This window comes from Dinoponera quadriceps, unplaced genomic scaffold, assembly GCF_001313825.1.
Source record: "Dinoponera quadriceps isolate SergipeBrazil2010 unplaced genomic scaffold, ASM131382v1 scaffold777, whole genome shotgun sequence".
NCBI lineage: Eukaryota > Metazoa > Arthropoda > Insecta > Hymenoptera > Formicidae > Dinoponera > Dinoponera quadriceps.
The window spans coordinates 2,830,814-2,854,053 of NW_014555488.1; the positions used below are offsets into that span (position 1 = coordinate 2,830,814).

At 34.6% G+C, this 23,240-nt stretch overlaps 2 protein-coding genes across 5 annotated transcripts; both read left to right on the top strand.

The window, feature by feature from the left end:
* Positions 1–1,142: 1,142 nt before the first annotated feature.
* LOC106744351 (eukaryotic translation elongation factor 1 epsilon-1) lies at positions 1,143–3,893 on the top strand. 3 transcript variants are annotated; one of them, XR_001374441.1, is made up of 6 exons: positions 1,143–1,439; positions 1,556–1,762; positions 1,851–1,946; positions 2,441–2,629; positions 2,702–2,804; positions 3,391–3,893. XR_001374441.1 is itself a non-coding variant. In XM_014619037.1 (4 exons), the coding sequence occupies exons 1-4, from the start codon at positions 1,353–1,355 to the stop codon at positions 2,570–2,572; spliced, it is 522 nt and encodes a 173-aa protein (XP_014474523.1). In that variant the 5' UTR covers positions 1,143–1,352; the 3' UTR covers positions 2,573–2,822. The 3 variants fall into 3 exon arrangements, 1 of the variants encoding a protein (XP_014474523.1); XR_001374440.1 differs by having other exon boundaries at positions 2,441–2,804; XM_014619037.1 differs by lacking the exon at positions 3,391–3,893 and having other exon boundaries at positions 2,441–2,822.
* Positions 3,894–5,989: 2,096 nt separating this feature from the next.
* On the top strand, positions 5,990–23,138 carry LOC106744447 (kinesin-like protein KIF21A). 2 transcript variants are annotated; one of them, XM_014619241.1, is made up of 16 exons: positions 5,990–6,196; positions 7,304–7,688; positions 8,539–8,985; positions 9,054–9,162; positions 10,211–10,414; positions 10,545–10,849; positions 10,925–11,159; positions 11,423–12,324; positions 13,374–13,723; positions 13,930–14,118; positions 14,317–14,442; positions 15,626–15,794; positions 15,877–15,982; positions 17,388–17,942; positions 19,713–19,983; positions 22,887–23,138. In XM_014619241.1, exons 1-16 carry the CDS (start codon positions 6,162–6,164, stop codon positions 22,963–22,965), a joined length of 4,467 nt encoding a protein of 1,488 aa, XP_014474727.1. In that variant the 5' UTR covers positions 5,990–6,161; the 3' UTR covers positions 22,966–23,138. The 2 variants fall into 2 exon arrangements, with proteins under 2 accessions (XP_014474727.1, XP_014474728.1); XM_014619242.1 differs by having other exon boundaries at positions 22,216–22,977.
* The last annotated feature ends 102 nt before the right edge of the window (positions 23,139–23,240 follow it).

The following is a 23,240-nucleotide window of genomic DNA, read 5'->3' on the forward strand; positions in this document are numbered from 1 at the left end:
CATCGACGTCTCACTCACTACCTCGTACCGTATGAAAATATCGCTTTATTATCTAATTTCATGATCAAAGTTGCATGTAGAAGTGTCCCCGCTAATTTGCATAAGTATCGTCCGCCGGACGATCGCCGCAAAGACTTGCCGCGAGGAAATGGAAAATATCGTTGATCAGAGCTATTTTCATTGACGTGAAATAGCAAGTCGCGAGGCTATGGATGTTCTTAGGTTCTTTCGTGAAGTGAAATAGCATCACTCGATGTCTCGGTGTATTGTGCGAGGGAGACGCGATGGACTGAAGTAATCTCGAGAATACGGAGGGGCTCGTTCGAAGATTGAAGAAGTTGTTCGAACTGATACCGAAGCTGGCGACACATGTCACTTAACTGTACAAAGTGGCACGTGTTTTATTTATTCGTTTTCCTTTTTTTTTCGTCTTTTACCGAACCGAACAGCTGGAGATGCGCATTCTGAAATTGACGTTTGCATTAATCATACTCACTGGATGTTTCCGGCCGTTATCCTGGATGTCGCGGTTTAAACGCACCATTTACGGTATCTACAGAACACTCATATTGTTTGCGATGTACACTTTCGTGGCGTCCCAACTCATGGACATGGCAACGAACGTCGACAATCCCGACGACTTCACCGATACTCTGTATATGATGTTGAACGTGTTCGTGTCAGGCAACAAATTGTTTATCATGTGGGTAAATTACGAGGACATCATAGCGATGATCAAAAGTCTTACCGAGGAACCGTTCAAACCGTTGGATTCGGGCGAGACGAAGATTCGTCGAAAGTTCGATACGTTAATTAGGTAATTATTTCAATTTTTCGATCATGATTCATTGGATCCGTCTATGTGTTTGAAATTTGGAGCGACTTTCGAGTAAAAGCGGAGTCATCACTCTGTTGACCGTCCACGTAAGTCACTGATTTTACTACTTTCAAATTTCCCTATATAGTTATCTATCGTGGACGTAACAATATATTTGTCTCGCTGCAACTTATTGCACTAGTTCAGCGGTGCAGCGAAAACGAACAGACCTAATGCATGGAGTAGGGATTTTAGCCCCACTATGAAAGGATTCTTTACCCCACTGCATGTCTTTAGAAAAAGACAGAATGGTACCCATGCAGTAACTATCTCTTTCTACTTTCTGACGTGTCCACATAAACGGAGATGTGAGACCGCACGCTCTAGTTATCATGTGTCTATGGAATATATATTTTTTTAATTATTTCTAACTTTTATAGTAAAGCTTTATAGTAAATTTTATTACTATTTTCACTTCATTCCCAGTGCAGATATAGAGTGCGAATGTAAACTGCATTATTCACGAATTTTCATCATGGTTCTATGTAATAGTGAATGTGTGGAGAAGGTAGCACAGTATCTAGATATTCTTCCGGAAAAATTAGAGTTTTCTGACAAAAATGTGAGTGTTAATTTATTATATTAATTACCGCAAGAGATATGTCATTGTATTAAAAATAAAAAAATAAAATATAAATTTTTAGAAAATATTCTATTTCTTTACATCGATCGTTTCAGGTATTATTTGCTTTAAAAAATGAAAAAAAATCTCCACTTCTCCAAGGTTTTAACACCATTATACAAATGCTAGCAACAAATTCAAAATGTACTGATATATTTGGTAAAGACAAGGAATCACAAGCTCGATCGCAGCAATGGTTAGAATATATCACAGTCTGTGTCAATCATATGGATTTTCCTCTTAATGCCAAGAGAATATTGAATGTAATATCACAATAAGTATTTATGTATATAATATATATAGATAGCAGTTATATAGACAACAAAGTGTCGATATGTTCTTTTATTCTAGGAATTAAATACAGCATTAATAGGTGTCACATATTTAGCTGGCATAGAGAAGACCATTGCAGATATTACGTTATATTATATTCTTCATTCTATAATGGTAATAATCACTATAGATTTATAATTCCCATAACTTGTTCAGATATTCACTAAGGAGAAAACAATTTCCTATTGATCAAAGAATCTATCATTATAATCATGATCAGGATTGAGTAAACTAATTTCTTTAAAGTTTAAAAGCTACACAAATGATTTAGTTAGTTAAGTTAGTTAAGTGACGTACACAAATAATTTAGTTAGTTAAGTTAGTTGAGTTAAAAGTAACCTAAACAAAAATTAATTAAAATTTGAGTTAAAATTAAATTAACTTATTAAAATGGAAATTTATGCAGAACTATATATATACATATATATAGTTTAGAAGAAGAATAGTTAGGTTTATATATTTAGTCTTGTATAATTTATTTTTAACTTCTAACTTAATTTATCCAATCCTGATCATGATATATAGTAGTATCCCATCAATAACATACAATAGCGGTTTATAAATAATGTACACTGTGATTCCTATATACTGTTTTTCTCTTGTTACAGAAAAAATTAAGCCATCAAGATAAGGCGCAATATGTTCATGTGTCAAGGTGGTTCGATAATGTTCAACAAGAAGAAAAATTGAGACGGGAACTGGATTTGATTTCCTTTGATTTAATGCATATATTCCTATAATTAAGTCAGAATACTTTGTGCGTTCGAAACTAGCTATGTTTACTTCTTATTACCAAGGTATATAATAATTAACACACACTTTTCTATTGTAACAAGATTCACTCTTTGATGAATATCTAATATTTAAAGCTCCTGGATACTTGCTGTCCTTTGATGACAGAAGTGAGGAAAATCATGTCAATATATATGACGATATATGTGGAAATAAAAGAATATACGCACAAAATATCCAGTAAGCAAGAAATCATTAACACAATGTTATTATAATGATATTTTATAATATGTAACGTTTTCAAATATGTAGTTCTTAATGTTGCATATAACATCATTGTTAACAATGTTTGATCGAAACATTAAAAATAACGTTTCTACATTATAATCTTAATATTAAAGAACATCATATTATTAACAATTTAATATTATAACAGTTTAAAAATATTTATAAAATATTATGTAAAAATTTTTATAAAATCCACATAAAATCAATGTTTCAAAAGATTGATTTAACATTCGTGATCAATTCCGTGAATTAATGTAACATTCAACTTATGTTTTTAACCTATTAGGTGTATAACTAAGTTCCCACCGCTTTAATCCTTAGAAGCACGACGGGAAGTACACTTCCTATTTTTTTCTTTCAGATTTTTGTCGATAAAATTTTCATTGTTATATTTAGACTGTTTTTTTTTATTTCTCCAGTATATTTTTATATTCACTTACGGATAAGTGAATATAAAAAAATCACTCAAAATATATATTTTATTAACTGCAAAAGTGTTATAAATAACCAAATTAAGAAAAATGCTTGTTTTTTTCAGAGAAAATACATTTTCCAGCGACTTTCCCAAAATTTAGGTATTAAAACTTATTTATAGGATTTTTTGAAGTTGCTGATTACGAATCTGATTACGATCAGAATTAGAAGACTTTCAAAATCTAAGAAGGCACACTCAATATGGAGGACCGAAATTGCAGCGAATCAACCACATCACTTCAAATTTGGTATCCTAGAGTTTTTGGGGTTGCTGATTACGAATTTTGAGTCAAAATAGAAAATTTTCCAAAATCAAAGATGGCGATCCAATATGGCGGACTGAAATCGCAGCAAATCAAGCAATTCTTTTCAAATGTGGTATATAGAGGAGAGGGTTTTCAGGACGCTGATTACGCGAATGTGGGGTCGAAATTGAAAAATTACAAAATTCGAAATGTTGGATACAAAATAGTGGATCAAACATGCAAAAACTCAATGTCTATGGCTTTTAATGCTTCCGAGTACAAATTATGAAATGTGAAATTGCGAAAACGAATCAGAGGGATTGAAATCATATAATCTACAGCATAGACAAATTCTTGCTTGTACTGAATTTCTAAATAAAAAATTCATACATTAATAATGAATAAAAGAACTCTTCTCATGATGTATCGTCTATTATCGTCAAAATCGAGTTGAAAAATAGATCTTTCGAAAATTTTCCAATTTTAATCTTGGATTCGTTATCAGCCCCAAAAACTCCGAGATGTTAAATTTGATTTGATTTTCTAAATTTTCTGTAAATATGATCAGTTATATTGAATCCGCTCCATCTCGAATTTTTGCAAATTTTCCATTTTGACTCAAAATTTGTAATTAACGACTTCAAAAACTCTAGGATACCAAATTTGAAGTGCGCTGCAAGAAGCGCTGCAAGAAACTCTGTAAGAACGCAGTAGCTAATCAACGTGCCGTTTTTCTACGAAAACTAACAGTTTATTGGCTACCGTGTTGCTTCTGGCTGCACGGCAAGCGTTGCCGAGTCCTGTGAACAGAAACCATTAAACCCATATCAGACTATGGACTAAAGATTGAGATCGAATTGAATTTGATCAATCAATGCAGAATTCATTAAATTTCACTAAACCTGAGTTCAGTTAACTTTACACTGATTGGCTACATTCTTGGCTGATGGACTTTAGAATTTAAATTCTCAATGTGACCCCGCTTAAGGCTAGGTCTATAATAAATTTTTAAGCCTTAAGAAATTGACCAATCACAATTGATTATTTTTCTATAATTCGATAACTTCTGTGGGCAGAAGCCATAAGTCTTAAAAAGTTGACCAATTACAATTGATTATTCTTCTATAATTCGATTGTGAACGGTCAATTTCTTAAAGCTTAAAGCATCTATTGTAGACTAAGACTTAGGCCGATATTCATAGTCGGATTTTATATTTAATACCGGCTTAAGTTTATCTTCAGATGCTTTGTGGCCAATGAAACAAGTCGTAGAGCATCAAAAGATAAACTTAAATATAAGATCAGACTATGAATATCGACCTTAGGGTGCTTTCACATACTGCGCAAGCGTAACTTGCGTGCCTATCAAATTGTTTCAACTACCCAATTACCAATTATCACAGCGGATTTAATTGGCTGACGCAAGTTACACTTACGCAAGTTACACCACAGGGGAGGCAACCTTATATTCTGTCCCTAGGTTCTTAGATCCATGCTTTTTTGCGTAGTTTACAATGTAGGAGTATGTTCATAAGAAATTGTTAGAATTGTTAGAAAGAGTTCATAAGAAACAGTAGGAGTATGTTCATAAAAAATTAGAAATTGACTAATCATATTCGAATATAAGGAGAATAATCGACTATAGCCGCTATTTATAGTGGAATCTTACATTTAAGAGCGCCTTAAGTTTATTTTCAGGTGTTTCATAGTCAATAAAATAAGCCGTACCACATCTGAAGATAAACTTAAAACGGTCATACTTAAAATCAGACTATGAATACCGGCCTATGATTGCTTAATTTCTTAGGGTAAAATTACACGGTGCGTAATAGAACTGCGGAATAGAGTATGCGTCATAGAAGCAACCAAGCTACTCAGCTACTCAGCTTTTTTCTATCACACACGTTTTATGTGCGGATTAATTATTTCTATGACACACTCTCTATTCCGCAATTCTCTTATGTATTGTGTAATTTCACCTTTACTCTTACTTTTTTATAAACATACTGCCCATTGTAGTCTACGTCATAAACGTGATCTACAATAGGCAGTAAGAATATGTTTATAAGAAGTAAGGCCGGTATTCATAGCCGGATCTTATATTTAAAAGTCTTAAGTTTATCTTCAGATGCTTTGTAGCCAATGAAATAAGCAATAGAGCATCTGAAGATAAACTTAAAACGGTCTTAAATATAAGATCTAACTAAATACTAGCCTAAAAGTAAGAAATTAATTAATCATAGTCGATTATTCTCCTTACGAATATAATTGGTCAATTTCTCATTCTCATTTCTTATATTAAATATACGCGTATTATCCATTGTAGATTACGCTTTATTTCTAAAAAACATATTCCTACTGCACATTGTAAACTAAGTTTTAACTTTTCACGGTCCTTGCACTTGAGTAACGCGTGCGCAGGCTGACGTACGCGACATTGTGAACTTTGTCTTCGATTCAATCGTTGCGGTCGCGTCGACCGTTTGCCTTCAAGTCAATCGTTTTGGCCTAAATCTTAGCCTAATACACGGAAAAGCGGCCTGCCTTGTTCATATTTCATAGATTGACGTGTAACGACGAACGTAACGAAATGGCGGACGATTCGAGTGTACGTGTCGCCGTACGGTAAGTAGGAAAACGCAAAATCGCAACTTTTGCTGCAGTGTATCGTGGTCCATGTCATCGTTTCAACTGACAGCTATGAGGTTGCGTTCAGCGAACGTAACGGTTGCATAACGGTTGAATAATTCGTCAACGTAATTGGTTTAGATTTAACGATATTACAGTAAAGACTATTGATCAATGACTGCTCACAGATCGCTTTTTCCGCTAAACACAGCTATAGCTGCTAATAGCTTGTAACTGTTGGCGAATGAACGCTACACTACGGAACCGTTTTTGCGTACGATCAAACGTGCCGAAATATTTTTGCCCTAATGTAATTCCTTGAAAAATTTTCTTGTAATCTCCGCTTCTCATGTAATTTCTGACAGTTCCTCAATTACTTCTCTCTGTATAATGAAATATCCGCAACATATGAGCAAAGTAATAGATATCGTTAGAGGAATGAAATACTTTTGTCATGCGTTGTTTATAAATTCGACAATTCGTATGAGCTTTTTGTTTATCACAATGTATGGTTCAAGTACGAAGAACAACTTCGTGCGAAGAAACACGAAATTTTTCGTATTGTATCGCGACGAGAAAAACTCAATTCGCACGGAACGCTACCAGTTCTCCACAACATACGACCGATCGCAAATACCGATCCTCGGATATCTCCTTTTATGATATAAGTGCGTGGGCTTAATTATCATCCGCCTAAGAAACCTACATCATCAGCTTCTGACTTCGAGATGCACAATTATCAATTATAAGAGATGATCAATTATATAATCCAGATAGAGCAATCTAAATAAGAATAGATATGAAAATCATTGATTTTTTAATTTATTTCATCTTATATCTTTATATTTTGTATATTAAAATATAAAATATTAATTTTGTGATCTTTAATACATTTATACACAGAATGACTAAAAAAATATCAGTTTCATCTTGAAATAATATTAAATGAAAATCAGTTTTACGTCAAAATAATCAACACCGGGATGTTTTTTATCTACAAATTTAATCGTTTCTATCATATATGTTCCATCATTTATTTGGTTTTTTGTTTACCATATTTTACCTTTATGATTTACTATAAGAATTTATTGTTTCTTTTTTCAGAATAAGACCTCAAGTAGCTCGCGAAGTGATTGATATGTGCAGGATTTGTACTCAAGTACCTCAAGGAGAACCACAGGTTTTCCTTGGACCTGATAAGGCTTTTACATATGATTATGTTTTTGACACACAGTCAGATCAGAATTCTATTTATGAAATATGTGTGAACCGTCTGGTGGAAGGTGCTTTGGATGGTTACAACGCAACAGTTCTTGCTTATGGACAGACCGGCTCGGGCAAAACTTACACTATGGGCACTGGTTTTGATGTAGAAGTTGATGAAAATATAGTTGGGATCATACCTAGAGCTATTAGGCATCTTTTCAATGGAATAGCGGATAAACAGGAACATGCAAGGGAACGTGCACAGATGCCTCCTGAGTTTAAGGTTTGTATTTTGTATACTGAATATTATTTAGGGTATATTGAATATTATATATATTATTATAGTATATAGGGCTTTTAAAAAACTCAGATACACTTTTAGTGGCAGATTTTTTTTATTAAGTTGAGAGGTCATAATCTATTGCAACCACTGAGTTTTATAATATACTGGAATGAGCCTTTTCTATACTTACCATAGGAATCTTTATCCTGCTGGAGAAAAGGATAGATGAATAGACTGGATGAATGCTTGTTTCTTTTGTACATACTATTATAATAAAGAAAAGGATACATTCAAGATATATGTTTCCTTTTCTATAAATGGGACACCCCTACTCTTTAATGGCTTATTCTAGTATATTATATAGCTCAACTCTACAACTTTTAGCATTGCGTATATCTCCTTAAGTAAAATCAAAATTATATTTAAGGTTCCAGAGTAGTTGCTGTGACTATTCATGTTTAATTAATTTTTACTGTTTATTTTTACTATTTATTGATTGTTTGAGTAAAAGGAAAATATTCGTTCAATTTCACAAGTATGCTGAATTGATCACAAATGTCATTTTGTGGATATATCTTTTTGTTTGGAAGTATAACGCAAAAAATCTTGGCACGCGTTTTCTTGCTTTTAATGTCATTAAATAAGAACAGTCGACTACTTCGGAGTCTTAATCTTAACTTAGAATTATATTACAGTAAACCTCGACTTTATCTAGTTAAGTAATTCGAGTTAATGGTTTCATTCTTAAGTTGACTTCAACTTGGTTAAGGAATTTGTTAACTTATTTTGCAAATTTTGCAATTAATTTGTCATAGTTAATTTAACAATAATGCACTTCGCTTTGCCGTAGGTCACAGCGCAATTTTTAGAGTTATATAATGAAGATTTAAAGGATTTGTTAGAACCAGGAGGGCCGAGAGGAGGTGCCCGTATTCACGAAGATACTACGGGTAATATACATTTGGCCGGAGTAGAGCCGCGCGTCGTAACTAGCGCTGAACAAGCATTGGAGTATCTTCGATTGGGTGCGTTATCACGCACAACAGGATCCACGCAGATGAATACACAGTCGTCGAGATCGCACGCCATATTTACATTATACATTAAACAACAAAGATGCATCAAAGTCGAGGACCCGGACGCAGATGTTGATACGAGCGGCTGCGAATTGGCGAACGAATTTGAAATGTTAACCGCAAAGTTTCATTTTGTCGATCTGGCCGGTTCTGAAAGATTAAAAAGAACGGGTGCTACCGGAGATAGAGCGAAGGAAGGCATTTCTATAAATTGTGGACTGGTAAGGCAACATTTTTCGGACGAAGGAAAAGCGAAAAGTATCAATTATCTGATGACTTTTTTTCATAGTTGGCGTTAGGTAACGTCATTTCCGCTCTGGGTGACAAAACTAAGAAGGCTTTACATATACCATACAGAGATTCGAAATTAACCAGATTACTTCAAGATTCTCTTGGAGGTAAAGTTTTTCAGTTGCAATAGGAATTTTAAAATACATACGTAGAGCGTTAACCCATTCGAGACGGCGAATTTTTTCGAACATGGTCCCCAGGAGCGACATTTTTTTTCTTTATATTGTTTATTTTTAATAAAAAAAACTTGTTTATTATAGAAATCACCCAATTCGTAAGTCAATTCGCATAAATAAGATGATTGCACACCGTGTGTGCAGCTCGCTCCTCAGAAAATTTTTATTGCGGGGAGCAGATCGAACACCATGTGTGCAATGTAAAGTAAAATAAAAATACATCATTAAGATTGATAAACATTTATGTAAAAAATAGTTAGACAACATAAAATCGTTATTTTGCTTTCAATAATGAAGAACAGAATATAATGCAAAGAAAATTTTTAAGAAATAGTAAAAAGCCAAAAAAATAAAATTGAGTAATGAAGAAAATAATATAAACGAGGAATAAATTTTTAGACAAATGTCTAAAGGTAATAAAGTAATGTAACTCAGTAATGAAAAAGAAAATATAATTTGTAAACACATTTTTAGAAAATAGTACACTGATTATAAAGTAATTATACATTGGTTGGTTTATGATAGCGCTTGAAACAGTCTCCCAAAAATAATCCAGGATTACCGACACAAACTGGAAAAGAGTAATTACTACGCCTATATTTACCTTCTTTGTAGCATTGTCGGCAAATTTTTCTTTGTACTTTCCTATTTTTATTTCTTGGTAAAATTTCAGGTAAGTGATCATTTGTTTCTGATGTTGCCGACCTTCTGTCTCGGGGTTTTCCAATTAAGTTTTTTAAAACCAATGCCAAATTTTGTTTTTCTATACTTCACAGATATTTTTAATTCAAAACAAATCTTATCTCGACGACCGCTTCACTCAGAATGAGTGATAATTGCTCTTCATTATCATTGCACACACGGTATGCAACCAGTTTTATAGCCACGTAAATCCATTGCACACACGGTGTGTGCAATCGGTCTCGAATGGGTTAAATAAGCCGTAAATTTTATGTTACGGAGAATTGTTTGTTGTTAGGAAACAGTCAAACTGTCATGATTGCGTGCGTATCACCGAGCGACAGAGATTTTATGGAGACACTGAGCACCTTAAAATATGCGAATCGAGCGAGAAACATTAAGAACAAAGTTACTATTAATCAGGATAAGAGCTCGAGGACGATCGCTTCGCTTCGTCGTGAAATACAGCAGCTTCAATTAGAATTAATGGAATATAGACAAGGTACATTTAGTCAGGATACATTGTATATTTTGATCCCACATGTATAAACATTTTCTTATGTTTCATATGTTTCTTATATCTCATTATCTTATTTTATTTTTTTATTTTTTTATTTTTTTTCTCTTTTCAGGCAAGAGAGTAGTCGGCGAAGATGGAGTTAATGACGCCTGGCACGAAAATCAAATGTTAAGCAGCGAATTGCAAAGTCTGCGGACGAGAGTAAAAGCACTTTCAGAAACGGTAGAAGCATTAACTGCGAAAAATGTTCTTTTGCTCGCGGAGAAAGCAGCAGGTCAATGGATGGCAGCATCAAGTGGAGGTGACGAGCAGGTGACTAGTTTGGTGCAAGGCTATGTTCAGGAGATAGAAGAGCTAAGAGCTCGTCTATTAGAGGCGGAAGCTATGTATCAGCAATTGAAGAAGAGACAAATGCAGGTAACATGCCGAATTTTAACAACAAAAAGTATCACAAACGTAGTGACTTTGAGATTACGATAAAATGTCACTCAGGTTAACGCGGCTAATCCGTACGGAGACAGTTCGTTTCATTCCGATTCCTCAACTTTATTGAGCGACGCTAAGAAGGATCTCGAGAAGGAGATTGAAACATGGAAAGCTTTGAAGGACCAGCATAGCCATGGTAATTCTAGTGTGAAGGCTGTGGAAGAAGGAGAAATCGACGATGCGGAAAATGCGCAGGATTCTGTGAGCGAAGATGATTCCGACGATGATTCCGATCGTAAAGGTACATTCAGATGTTGTATTACAGTTGTATATACGGTAAAACCAAATATTTGCACACCTCATTTTTCTTGACATAAATTTATATGAAATAAAATTTTGCAAAACATTTCTATCAGGATATGACCTTCTCATTTCTATTGAAATATTGTACAATGATATATTGTAGCGATTTCTTTCTTTCAGCTTCCAAGACGTATTCAACCACTTGTTCACGCATGCGTTTTTTAAAACTGTATCTTTGTTACATCGTACGTTATTTTACAGAAGAAGACGAAGAAGAAGCAGCCATGGGTCGCGAATTGGAAGCGTTAACGTCCGACATTGACGTCAAGCAACGTTTGATACAAGAACTCGAGCTTTCCCAAAGACGCTTGCAAACCATGAAGCAACATTACGAAGATAAGCTGGCGCAATTGCAAGCTCGCATCAGAGACACGCAGGAGGAAAGAGACAAGGTGTTGATGTCTTTACAACAACAACCCGCACCGCCCACCGAGAAGGTGAAGAAATTACGCGACGAATACGAGAAAAAGCTCTCCAATATGCAGAAAGAGATGCGACTTTTGCAGTCCGCTAAGAAAGAGCACGCGAGATTGTTAAAGAATCAGTCACAAAGCGAGAATAGATTGCGGGGCCTGAGAAATGAGCTGTCGGAGATGAAGAGAGCGAAGGTGAAACTGTTAAATAAAATGCGAGAAGAGGCGCAACGGCACAAGGAGAACGAGCTGAGGCGCAACCGAGAAATCGCGCAGTTACGTAAGGAAAGTCGTAAGAATGCGAATGTAATTAGAACTTTAGAAGCCGACAAGAGAATGAAGGAAGTTGTGCTCAGACGAAAGCAAGAGGAGGTAACGGCATTACGAAGAAGAGACAGGGGCTTGAGTCAAAAAACCGCCGGTCGCATACCGGCTAAACCAATTAATCCCAAAGCATTAAAGCAAAGATGGCAAACGTTCGAGAGAACAATCGCTAAGCAAGCGTTAGCAAAGCAGGCCGCCGCGGAAACAGAGAGAGAAATGGAAAGATTGCTTCAAGAGAGGGAAGAGTTGGGAAGAGATCTGGAGAAGCTTCAGAAGCATAGGAACGTCATCGCAAATTCGAGAGGTGACACCACAGACGTCGACGAAGAAATCGATAATGTGAAGAGTAAAATCAGCTATTTACAGGTAATAATTAGTAACAATGTGATATTTTAGTGATGTGAAGAAATGCTTAATTTAGCTTCCGGATTGGTCTCGCGTTTCACGTGGATTTGTTGCCAACATTTCGTGAACATTCCAGTTCATTTTTTCCGGAAGGAGGAACGATCTGAAACTGAAACTATAGTCTAGTTAGTTACAATTTTGTGTATATAAAGGCCATTTTATAATGATCGTAAATATGGCTATAAGTACATTCTACAATGGCTACAAATTTATAAAACGTAGTCGTAAAAACTTTTGTATAATGTCAATAATGTGTAAGAGTATGGTTGTAAATCTGTAAAACGCGGTATAATAAATTTCGACATAGTAAGTTGTAACATAAAATTGTAAACGAAATGAAAATAATTCATATTTGCTTACGATTTCAACCTTACAACCTACCTGTTACAACCTACTATATCGGAATGGGTCCTTAATATAATATATCGCGTTTTGCGGATTTATTCTTATGGACATTGTAGAATGATCTTTTCAGATGTAATAGGTCGCAACGTAAAATCGTGAGTAAGATGAATTACGTTCATTTCTTACACCTTAAGGCTTTACGTCGACAAATCAGAATAAAATAGCACATTAAAGTTTTAACCTCCTCCTTCCTCGTCTTACATTTTATTGTAAATTATTGTAGACAATATCGTTTTAAGAATATCAAATTCTACAATCAATTTCTACAATCTTCCGCTAAACGCTATGAACTTGTAGTCATATTATTATGACTATTGTAGAATTGTGTTAAGTTCTAAAAGCTATGAAATTCTATTTTATAACATCCATAAAAGTATTTCAGTCTAAGACGCGGTAGTAAGGGCCCATTTCAGTTTAGTAGGCCGTAATGTGAGATCGTAAACAAATATGAATTACTTTTATCTCACTTATGATCTTTACAACTGCATCTTACAGATTTATAGTCATATTCTTACAGATATTATAGAATAGCTTTAATGGTTCAACGATTATTCTCAGTCTCATTATTGATGCGTAACAAATATATCAAAAAATGTTATACATAGGACAGTATCTCAGAATGTCAACGGGATATGGTTGAGATGGGCGACGGTGAAGCAGAAGGCGAGCCTGGTGTTGAAATGCTCATCTCCACTATTCGAACGATGGACGAGGCCCAGTACTTACTGCAACGAATGCTGGCGTTTACTGTAGAGCAAAGTTGCGTGGCCGCACAAAAGCAACTCGAAGTACGTGATATGGAATCACGGCTCAATCAAGTTGCGCAAGAGAGTGACGTACAGCATCAATTACTGGAGCATGTATTACGTGACAGAGACCTTTTATCGCTCACAAACAATCATAATAATGCATTAGCTTACAGTCCGGCCAGTTCAAGAAGCTCCTCACCTGATAAGTAAGTCGAGCAACTGTATTATATATTTCTAGTATTAAGTGTTTTATTCTCCTTTTTAAAGTATGCCATTATATTTCGAAATATAATTTAAGATGTTAGTTCTAACATTTTCGTGTGTATAAATTACGTTTCTTCTACATTTCTATGTAAAAACCATTTATTCTGTATAAAGACCAATTTCTAATTTGTATGATTTTACGTAACAGCGAAAGTTATAGCCAAATTGTACTTGGCGAAGAAAAACAGCGTAACAGTAAAGTCAGAAGAAGAACGGCACAGCCACAAGAACTTCTTTACGGTATACACGCTAGTCCGGAGAATGTAAAAGCAGACGATCAGAATCAAAATCATAACCACCCTCTTACAAGGGTTCCTAGTGCACCAGGTAGCCTAAAGTAAGCACATACAGCATTTAAATCTGTTACTCTTATTCTAACCAAATATAATAACTGTGCTTTAGAAGAAATAGCTGAATATCCATTTCTCCGATATTTATTAATCCATGAATATTCTGAAAACTTGTAAACACCTTGAAATGTGTGTTAACTATATTGATTAACTAATATTTCAATATAAAATCTGTGCATTCACAGAGGACTGGTATTAACGAGGAATCAGTATGGTAGCACTGTGACTGGTGGATCGCCAACATTGACTCGTCGCGACAGCACATCGCCCAGAGCTCTGCGACGACCGATTCATCTAGGCGGAGGCTCCATGTGAGTGATTATCCTGCAGCACATCCTTGTTCTTGTATTCTTTGCATACATCTGTCTTGATTTCCTAATCCATGCACTGTTGACTACTTTATTTCCCTGAGATGAATTTAATTTTGTTGATTTTGTCGAAGAAACGGGAATCAAGTGCAAGTATTTCGTGCCTATGAATATAATATTTAATATCATCTAGTGTGTGGTACACAACACACAGACACATACAAACAGAGCAAATGGAAGCACAAAATGATGTTAATTGAAGTAAATTTCATGAAAGGATCTTTCATGAACAAGTTCGATGTAGCAATTATTGTTATAACATACGCGCACAAACGCACGCGCGCACACACAAACACACACGTATATACATAAATATGTTATATTACAAGGAATATTTATTATGTTACTTTTGTGTACAAAATATCTCTAAGTTTTATATGTTTATATACCAAATAAGACGTTCTTCGCAATAAATCTCTAAGTATTACATATTGTAAAATAGATAAAATTTTTATACGTGAATATGTAAAGCGTGTTCCACAACAGCCGTGTCTTACTTTCGTATGTACGTTATTTTCAAATAGCATCTTTGAATAAACAAAAAAACCTGAGTTTACATGTGTTTAAAGATAAGTACTTTATGCAATATAATAATACACATGCATATTATGGCGAAAAAGTGTCCAATAAATACGTAATATTTATTGTTTGATCCAATGTAAATATATTGTTAACATTTGCAATAAGGAGAAACGTTAATTTATACGAGACATTTTTCTGATGAATCTCGTTGATATGTATAGATCTAAGAAATTGTTTTTTCTGTAACATAGGTTAAAGAAATAAACAACAAAATTTGAAAATTAAGAGGCGAGGATATAAATAGCTAATGGAAGAAGAATCTCCTTAACGTGACACGTAGCGTTTCTTACTTGTAGATTTCTCGAAATACGAAATTTGCATTTGATAACGGCTGGAATTGATTACGTTTAATTGTGCACTCCACTCTCCGCTTTCCGTATGCGCGTAATCTTGCGCGAACAAAACCGGGTTAATATAACGTCCCGATCTTTTCCCCGCATATGCATGATTAATATGATTTCCAAGTCGGCATGATAGTTCGGATTAGCGAAACGCTAAACGCCGACTAACTAACACGCTAACATGTAACAAACACACCTACCAGGGAGCAAGTAGCGCACACGGATATATCTTCGCCCCCTGGATCACCAACTACCTACAGGCGGTTCAATAGCCGCGAAGAAAACGTTTTTTCGAGACTAACCGCGAGTAGGCAACCAATCGCGTCTGAACCGCAGCCAATGAAGGGAATTATCTCACAGTATCAGGGCAAGGTAAGCGCGATAACATAGAGAGTATGAATCTTGAACTTGTTTTCGAGCAAGTTAAGCGTAAAAATGTGATTTTTCTCACCAGACGCAGCCACGGGCCATTTTACAATGCTCCCATGTAGCCGAAGGACACAGCAAAGCCGTCCTTACTGTGTGTGTGACGTCGGATTTACTTTTCAGCGGTTCCAAAGGTAACAGGACGAAGTGAGCGATGAAAAACGTTGTATACAGAACAATTGGAGTCAATTTGCATTGGGTATATTCAGTATTGACACTAAAACTACTTACGATTAATGTGTACTTTTTTATCGGAATAATTTAAATAAGATTTTTGAAAAAGTACATAATGCAAAGGGAAAAATATCTATTCGTTTACATATTGCGACAAAAATTACGGTTAATCTAATAATCAAATAATGCACTATTAAAAATTGGAATAACTTTTATAAGAAAAAATTACAAACCGATCATTTAACTGGGTAGGTTTAGTGTTACAGCCGCTCACTGAACAGGCTTGAACTGAGTGGCTTTCATGTATTTTATGTATTGCTCACTGTCTTCAGTATCATATGACATTCAACACACAAAAATTTATCAAGAAAATAAAATAATGTTATATATTTTTATTTATATATCATTATTCATGGAAAGAATAATTTATATATAAGAATTGTTTAATATTAAATTTTTTTTTTTCTATATTTTTACGTAGGGATATGGCATTAAATAATATCAATCCAAATAACACAAACTTCAACAAAAACCTTTTAAAGCTGTCTGAAAGACAAAAAATAGGGCGTCTTTTGGATGTATCTAAAACTTCTTTTAGGAGTTTGTGCTGTTTAGGTAGGTAAGTGAGCATAAAGTAAGCGACATACACACCATACTTTATCCCAAGGATATCCTAAATTGTCCTAGATTTTCAAATGCGATCCCACAGATATCTTAGTATCTAGAATATTCTAATAGGAAATCTCACAATATCTTGCCATATCTTTTTGTTTTATATAGTATATCGTGTCATCAGTAAGGATATAATTTTAACACTTCGACCCAGCAAGAAATATACATCGAATTTATATCAAATTGACGTTAAATCAACATCGAAACGATAGAAATTATATCGAATTGACGTCGATTCGATGAGTCATTTCTCGTTAGGGAATACTAATATTACTATTTGAATACTAGACATATTAATACAAATGACGTCCAGTAACTAAAAAATGACCGACATATGACATGTGTTTGCTGCCTGGACACATAATAATATATTTTATGATATTTCTTGAGCTTCTCTGGACATCCTTTGAATATCGTTTAAAATATCCGAATAGGATATCACATAAGCGGACATTCGTCTATCTGCTGGATATCCAACAAATATGTAAGACTATCTTAGGATATCCAATGATTATTGCAAAATGATGTCCGTAGAACGTTCCTCAAATAAAGTGTGTTGTATATTGTAAAATTACGTTCATAGAAAAGACGACTGCTCAAAGTGAGCAGTTTAGCCGGCTTGTGTCAAGTACATAAATCTAGAGTACTCGCTGAGCGATTGCAGCATTGAACGCATATATTGTGAATTTTCAGATCGCACGGTGAAAGTATGGGACTTGGAAACGGGGATCGAAAGCCTAACTTTAAGCGGACATCCCAACAACGTCGTCGCTGTGAGATACTCCGCTGTTAATCAGCTCCTGTTTAGCGTGTCTGCGGCATACGTTAAAGTCTGGGATTTGAGGGCCGGCAACAACTGTATAAAAACGCTGTTCTCCTCCGGTCAAGCTCAGAGCGGCCCCATCGCATTGTCGACTCCGTCCAGGACGCTTCAGCTGCCCATGGGCGAGACGACGATCAACGATCTGGCACTCAGCTTAGATGAGCAGGAATTGTACACAGCATCCAGCGATAAAGTACGAATATGGGATCTGCGTAAGCTGACATACATCGGTAGGCTAAGCACACCGCACACAGCGGCGGTCATGTGCCTAACCGTCGCTGAAGACGGCAGAGTTATAGCTGGCAGCAAGGATCACCTGATATCGCTCGCCGAAGCTAATGTGTCGGGGCCATCTGTTAGCTTGGCGCCGCCACACTATGACGGAGTGGAGTGTCTTACTACGATAGGTTCTACGCTATTTTCCGGTACGTTCACATGCATGTTGTTAAGGATTTGAACTTATGTGAAACATTTTACTCGTTATTGCAAGTATAGGAATTAATTGATGCGAAATTCTTTTGTAGGCTATTTATACTACACAAGATATCCCGCGAAGAAACTGACAACATTTTAGAATACGTTTTACAAATAATTCTAAATAAAAAATTCAGATACATCATGGATCAATTTGGCTTAATAATCGAGATAGATAATTTAGTTAATATTGTGACATGCGAAAAATACCAGGGATTTATAGCTTTTATCAGATGAATATTATTATCCTAATCACATTTTTTCAAAATATCCATCTTCTGTTTGCAAACATACTGCTATTTGTTGCATCATAAATTGTTATTAATTAATTTTCCCAAGTTCAATTCGAATACCATGTGTAGCCTTTATTATTTTATCAACTAATTGCTAACGATAATTGCTCTTTTGCTCTCTTATCGTCATTGTATACACAGGACTTCATACAACTTCACAAAAAGAAGCTTTTTAGTGAAGTGAGTTCACTTTACTTGTCACCGTTGTCATTCAAAAATTTGCATTACTGGCCAGAATTAAGTTTTTATATCTCGATAACTAAGCTGAATTGATGTATAAAATATCTGAACTTTTTGCTTGAATGAATGAACTCTAGAACATATTCCAGAAATTGGTTGGTTTCCTCGCGGAACACCTTGCATATTAACGATAAAAATGTAGTGGCGATCAAAAATTTCGAGCCAAATTTTTTTTTTGTGATATTCAAAAAATAGTAGCTATTTTACAGTTTAGCGATATAAATTATGGCGCTTCGAGTGTAAGTGTAATGATTGACTCTGTAGCAAAAATTACTTTACTTCTAGGCCTATTAATATTGAATTTAATTGAAGGTTATTTCAAGCGGAATGGTTCAATATATTAATTTTTTTTAAGTAGTACAAATTAGTACAAATTTAGTCTTGCATCTCTATCTTTGTTTTCTTTTGTTCTTTTCTTTATGTCTTACTAGCTTAATATTAAATTAGCAACAGCTTTTTTTCAAAATGGCATGGGGTACAATATTTTTATTGGTAGTGTAAATTAGTACAAAATGCAAAAATATTATAATATTAAATATTATAATATCTCTTAATTAAAAAAAACAAATACGCTATCTTTATTCATTCTTGAATTATACATACAATACTACAATATATTAGGTTGGGGAAAAAGAAATCCATTATTTTTACGTGAACTTCAAGATTTTATTTAACATGATTTTATTTAAATCCCAATTTGTTTGTCCTTTGAATTGATTTGGCTTACGTCAGGTGCTATTTCTGCCAAATCTGCTTCTGCCAGCAAGTTTTGAATGTTTATCAAATTCTCAATTCTCCAACCGTTTTATAACAGTGATCACCAAAAATTCCGGAACAATCAAATATCTCGAAAAGTACTAATTTTCGAAAGAAATATTTCAGGTATAAGTTGTATGATTATAATAATAGACGCATTCTTATTGACCGTATCCACCTAACCTTGGAGGACGTTGCCAAAGTCAGATCAAGATTAATTTTTAAATGGAATGAAAATTAGTTGTTTTCGAGATAATCAACCGTCCCGAAAGTTTTGGGGCTTACTGTATAATACGCCATGTGAAGATTGCTGCAACTTTTTTATTAGAATGAAACCGTATTATCGAGGTACCATGTTGTATGAGAAATATTTGTACATTGTGTATGCAATACGTGTCGAATCGTTTGTTCATCTCTGGCTTGCTTTTTCAGGTTCCAGAGACATGTGCATCAAGCGATGGGATGTGAACAAAATGGAATTAGTTCAATCTTTAAACAACGCGCACAAGGACTGGATTTTAGGATTGTGCACAGTAAATAACGGTTCTGTGATGGTCTCAGGATGTCGTGGCGGTGTACTGAAAGCATGGTGCGTTCCCAAAGATCATTCGGGGGAATGCACGCCTATCGGAGAGGTCCGAGCGCATGCCTCCGCTATCAACGCCGTCGCAACCAACCAACAGCACATATTCACAGCGAGCAAGTGAGTAATAAAACCCGAATAATTTCGACGATTTATCATGCAGCGCTATATCCAAAATGACGGATACTCGACGATGCATAGCGACGGTTTTTCATGAACGAGAGCCATTAAGCGCGAATTATTTAATGTAAATAATTGAAAAAAACCAATTAAAACCGACGCTGGTAATTGAGAGATTAAAAAAGTTATTTGATTCGCAAGGTCAATAAATCTTATATCTAAACGTCTCGGTCTTAGATTCTAACCTTCTTCAATGAAAACTATTAACTGCCTGTAGATGAAATCGGAATAGTTAGTAGTTGTCACTACATTGAGAGAAACTCATTTAGTTGAATTAACTAAATTCTTGTTTGACTATGGACAAACAAATTTTTTAATTATAAGAACGAAGGTTTAGTTCTCTGAACCAAAGGTTTGGTTCATTGCAACCTCTGAAACTTCAGAGAACCAAACATTCGGTTTAGACAACCAAACTTTGGTTATTATAACCAAAAAATTTGTTTACTCATAGTCAAACAAGAAATTAGTTGATTTAACTAAATGGGTACTAAATGGGTACAAAAGGGTTGGAACTTACGATCGAAATGTTTGAACATTAGATTCATGAACTCTGCAACTTGAATAATTTTTTTATATTGTGGCTAATTATCAATGTCGGCTCTTATTGACGTCTTCCAATTACTCAAGGATTGTACATACCGATGTGAAACTAGCAAACGACTCCAACGAAAAAATTCTCGATAACAATTTGTTTATATTTCGTTTGTATTTGTTTGTATCATCTTTTGTTTCGTTTATAATTATAAAATAATTTATAAAATATTAGGTTGGGGAAAAAGAAATCCATTATTTTTTCGATAGATGGCTGTAGTGATCGATATTTCATAAAGTATCGATCAAACAATTTCAGATTTATGCTTGTTGGAAAGGTGACATTTCGCACTAAAAAAATTCTTTTTTTGTTTGGTCCATTCAGTTGTGAGTTACAGGATGTTAAAAATGGAAGTCACTAAAGAGAAAATACGGTACATTTTACAATTTTTTTTTGATAAAGGCGAAAATGCAAGCCAGGCGGCTGTAATTGTGAATGGTGTTTATGGTGCCGATACTGTAACAGCCAATTACGTGCAATTTTGGTTTCGTCGATTCCGTTCAGGTATTTTTGATGTTAAAGATGCACAGGTATCTTATCGATGTATCGCTGATAAACCGGACTGGATCCGGAATTGCCAGGCCACTCGCGGTTATTACTTATATTCGCAATAAGCTGCGATTTACTTACGAGGAACTGTACTGTTACAAAACTACCTCTATGGATAAAAATTCAAAGTTCCCTTGACCGTGAGTGGAGCTCAGTCATCGCCGTGAAATAAGCGCGTTAGATTTTTTAAATGTTTTATTTTCAAGTGTTTTGTTGATATCCAATGGAAAAAATGATAAAATGATATTATATTACAAGTAGTTAAATAATTGGAACAAAATTGTCACTAACTGAATCACTATTAAAAATGACCTCTTTCATGCAAATTTTGACCACTTTCCCACAGGTTTATACGAATAAAAGTGATAAAAGATAAAACTTATATTTATAATACTATCGTCATATTCAGCAATTCAAAAACGTAAGATAACATGTTATAACTTACATGACACTTTTTAGACAAAAATCGGCTCATTTTATCCATTGTCCTTTTTTTATCGCGATAACTGACTTATAGTGTGTCTAAAATTTATTTATTTGGAACAACTTCTAGAACACAATCTAGAAGTTTGTTAGTTTTCCATGCGGAATACTCCATATATTCCTTATTATTAAAGGCCGAAGCACAAACTTTTGCCTAACGCATAAAGTATAAGAGGATCAACCAATTACAATCCTTGATTTCCACCTCTAGAATAGAAATGAGGAATTCTTATTAGTTAATTCTCTTACGCATTATGTATAAGTCTGTTTTCCAGCTCTTTAGGCCTATTCAGACAAACTTATATATTCGCATAATGCAGAAGGACCAATCACGTATCTGATATAAAAGCATCCTTTTTCTGCACAAATCATGATTGGGTTCCTTATACAATACATGATTATGCAAATTTGTCTGGATAGAGCTTTTAGAGTGGATACCTTTAAAGTGAATCGTGCTATGAATATATTCATATTATGAATATTCGGGTTCAATAGCCCGATCTATGCTATTCTAATTCAAATGTAACAGTCTCGGATGTTGATTTCAGCTCTGGAGAGGTGAAGCTGTGGCGTATACCCGATCCCTCATTATCTATGTCCATCTCCACAGTTTCCCTTTAACTTTATTTGCTTTTTGCTTGTGCGTCTCACTGTTATGCGTCTACCTTTTTTGGTGATGCGCGCATGTTTGCGTCTAGTTTAAACTCTGTCTTTTTACATATAACATAGTAAGCAAGGCTGCATTATCTATGTCTATAACTTACATCAGATGTTACTATATATTTGGTCATTTTTTTCACAATATTATATTTCCTAATGCTTAGAGTGCCGAATGAAAGTGAGCGCGAGTGAACTTCGTAACTATGTGTTTGCATTTTGTTTGCAAGAGTTTGTATGACTTTTAATTGCCATCACAAGATTTTTAACCGTTTTGAAAAGTGAAAACATTGCGTTGCGAAAGGATTGAATTTAGATATACTAAGTCGCTAAGTATGCCTAATTTTGTGTACACATATTTTGCGATTATTAATATAAAACTATTTTTTTCTTTCTAGTCAACAAATCAAAATTACATAAGAAAGTAATATCACTTACATGACTATATGTCTCTATTAGCTCAATGTATATATAAACGTATAATTTACATACGTTATTTTATTTGCTTCTATGTTGTTTACTCCAATTTGGTGCTTTGCATGGTCATCGTATCGATACGAAGTGACGGAACTGTAAGATTGTGGAACTACTATAAACGAGAAGCAAGGACCTTCCAGAGGAGCAACTCGCTGAAAAGCTAATATCTACGCGTCGTATACTACGTGATGAATTATGTATTCAACTTGCAATTATATGCGGTTTTAATTTAATTTAAATGATAATGCACCTGAACTATCTGTTATTAGTTTGTATCCTACATTGATATTTTAAGTATTATCGAGGGATATATACTTGCTGAAGAGAGAGAGCGATTTTATATCTGTTGACTCTATGTCGTGAATTTAATAAGATATGAGATTATACGATAGCGATAAAAAAAACGTGCCGAGCAAATATGTCTGTTGTTTAACAAGAT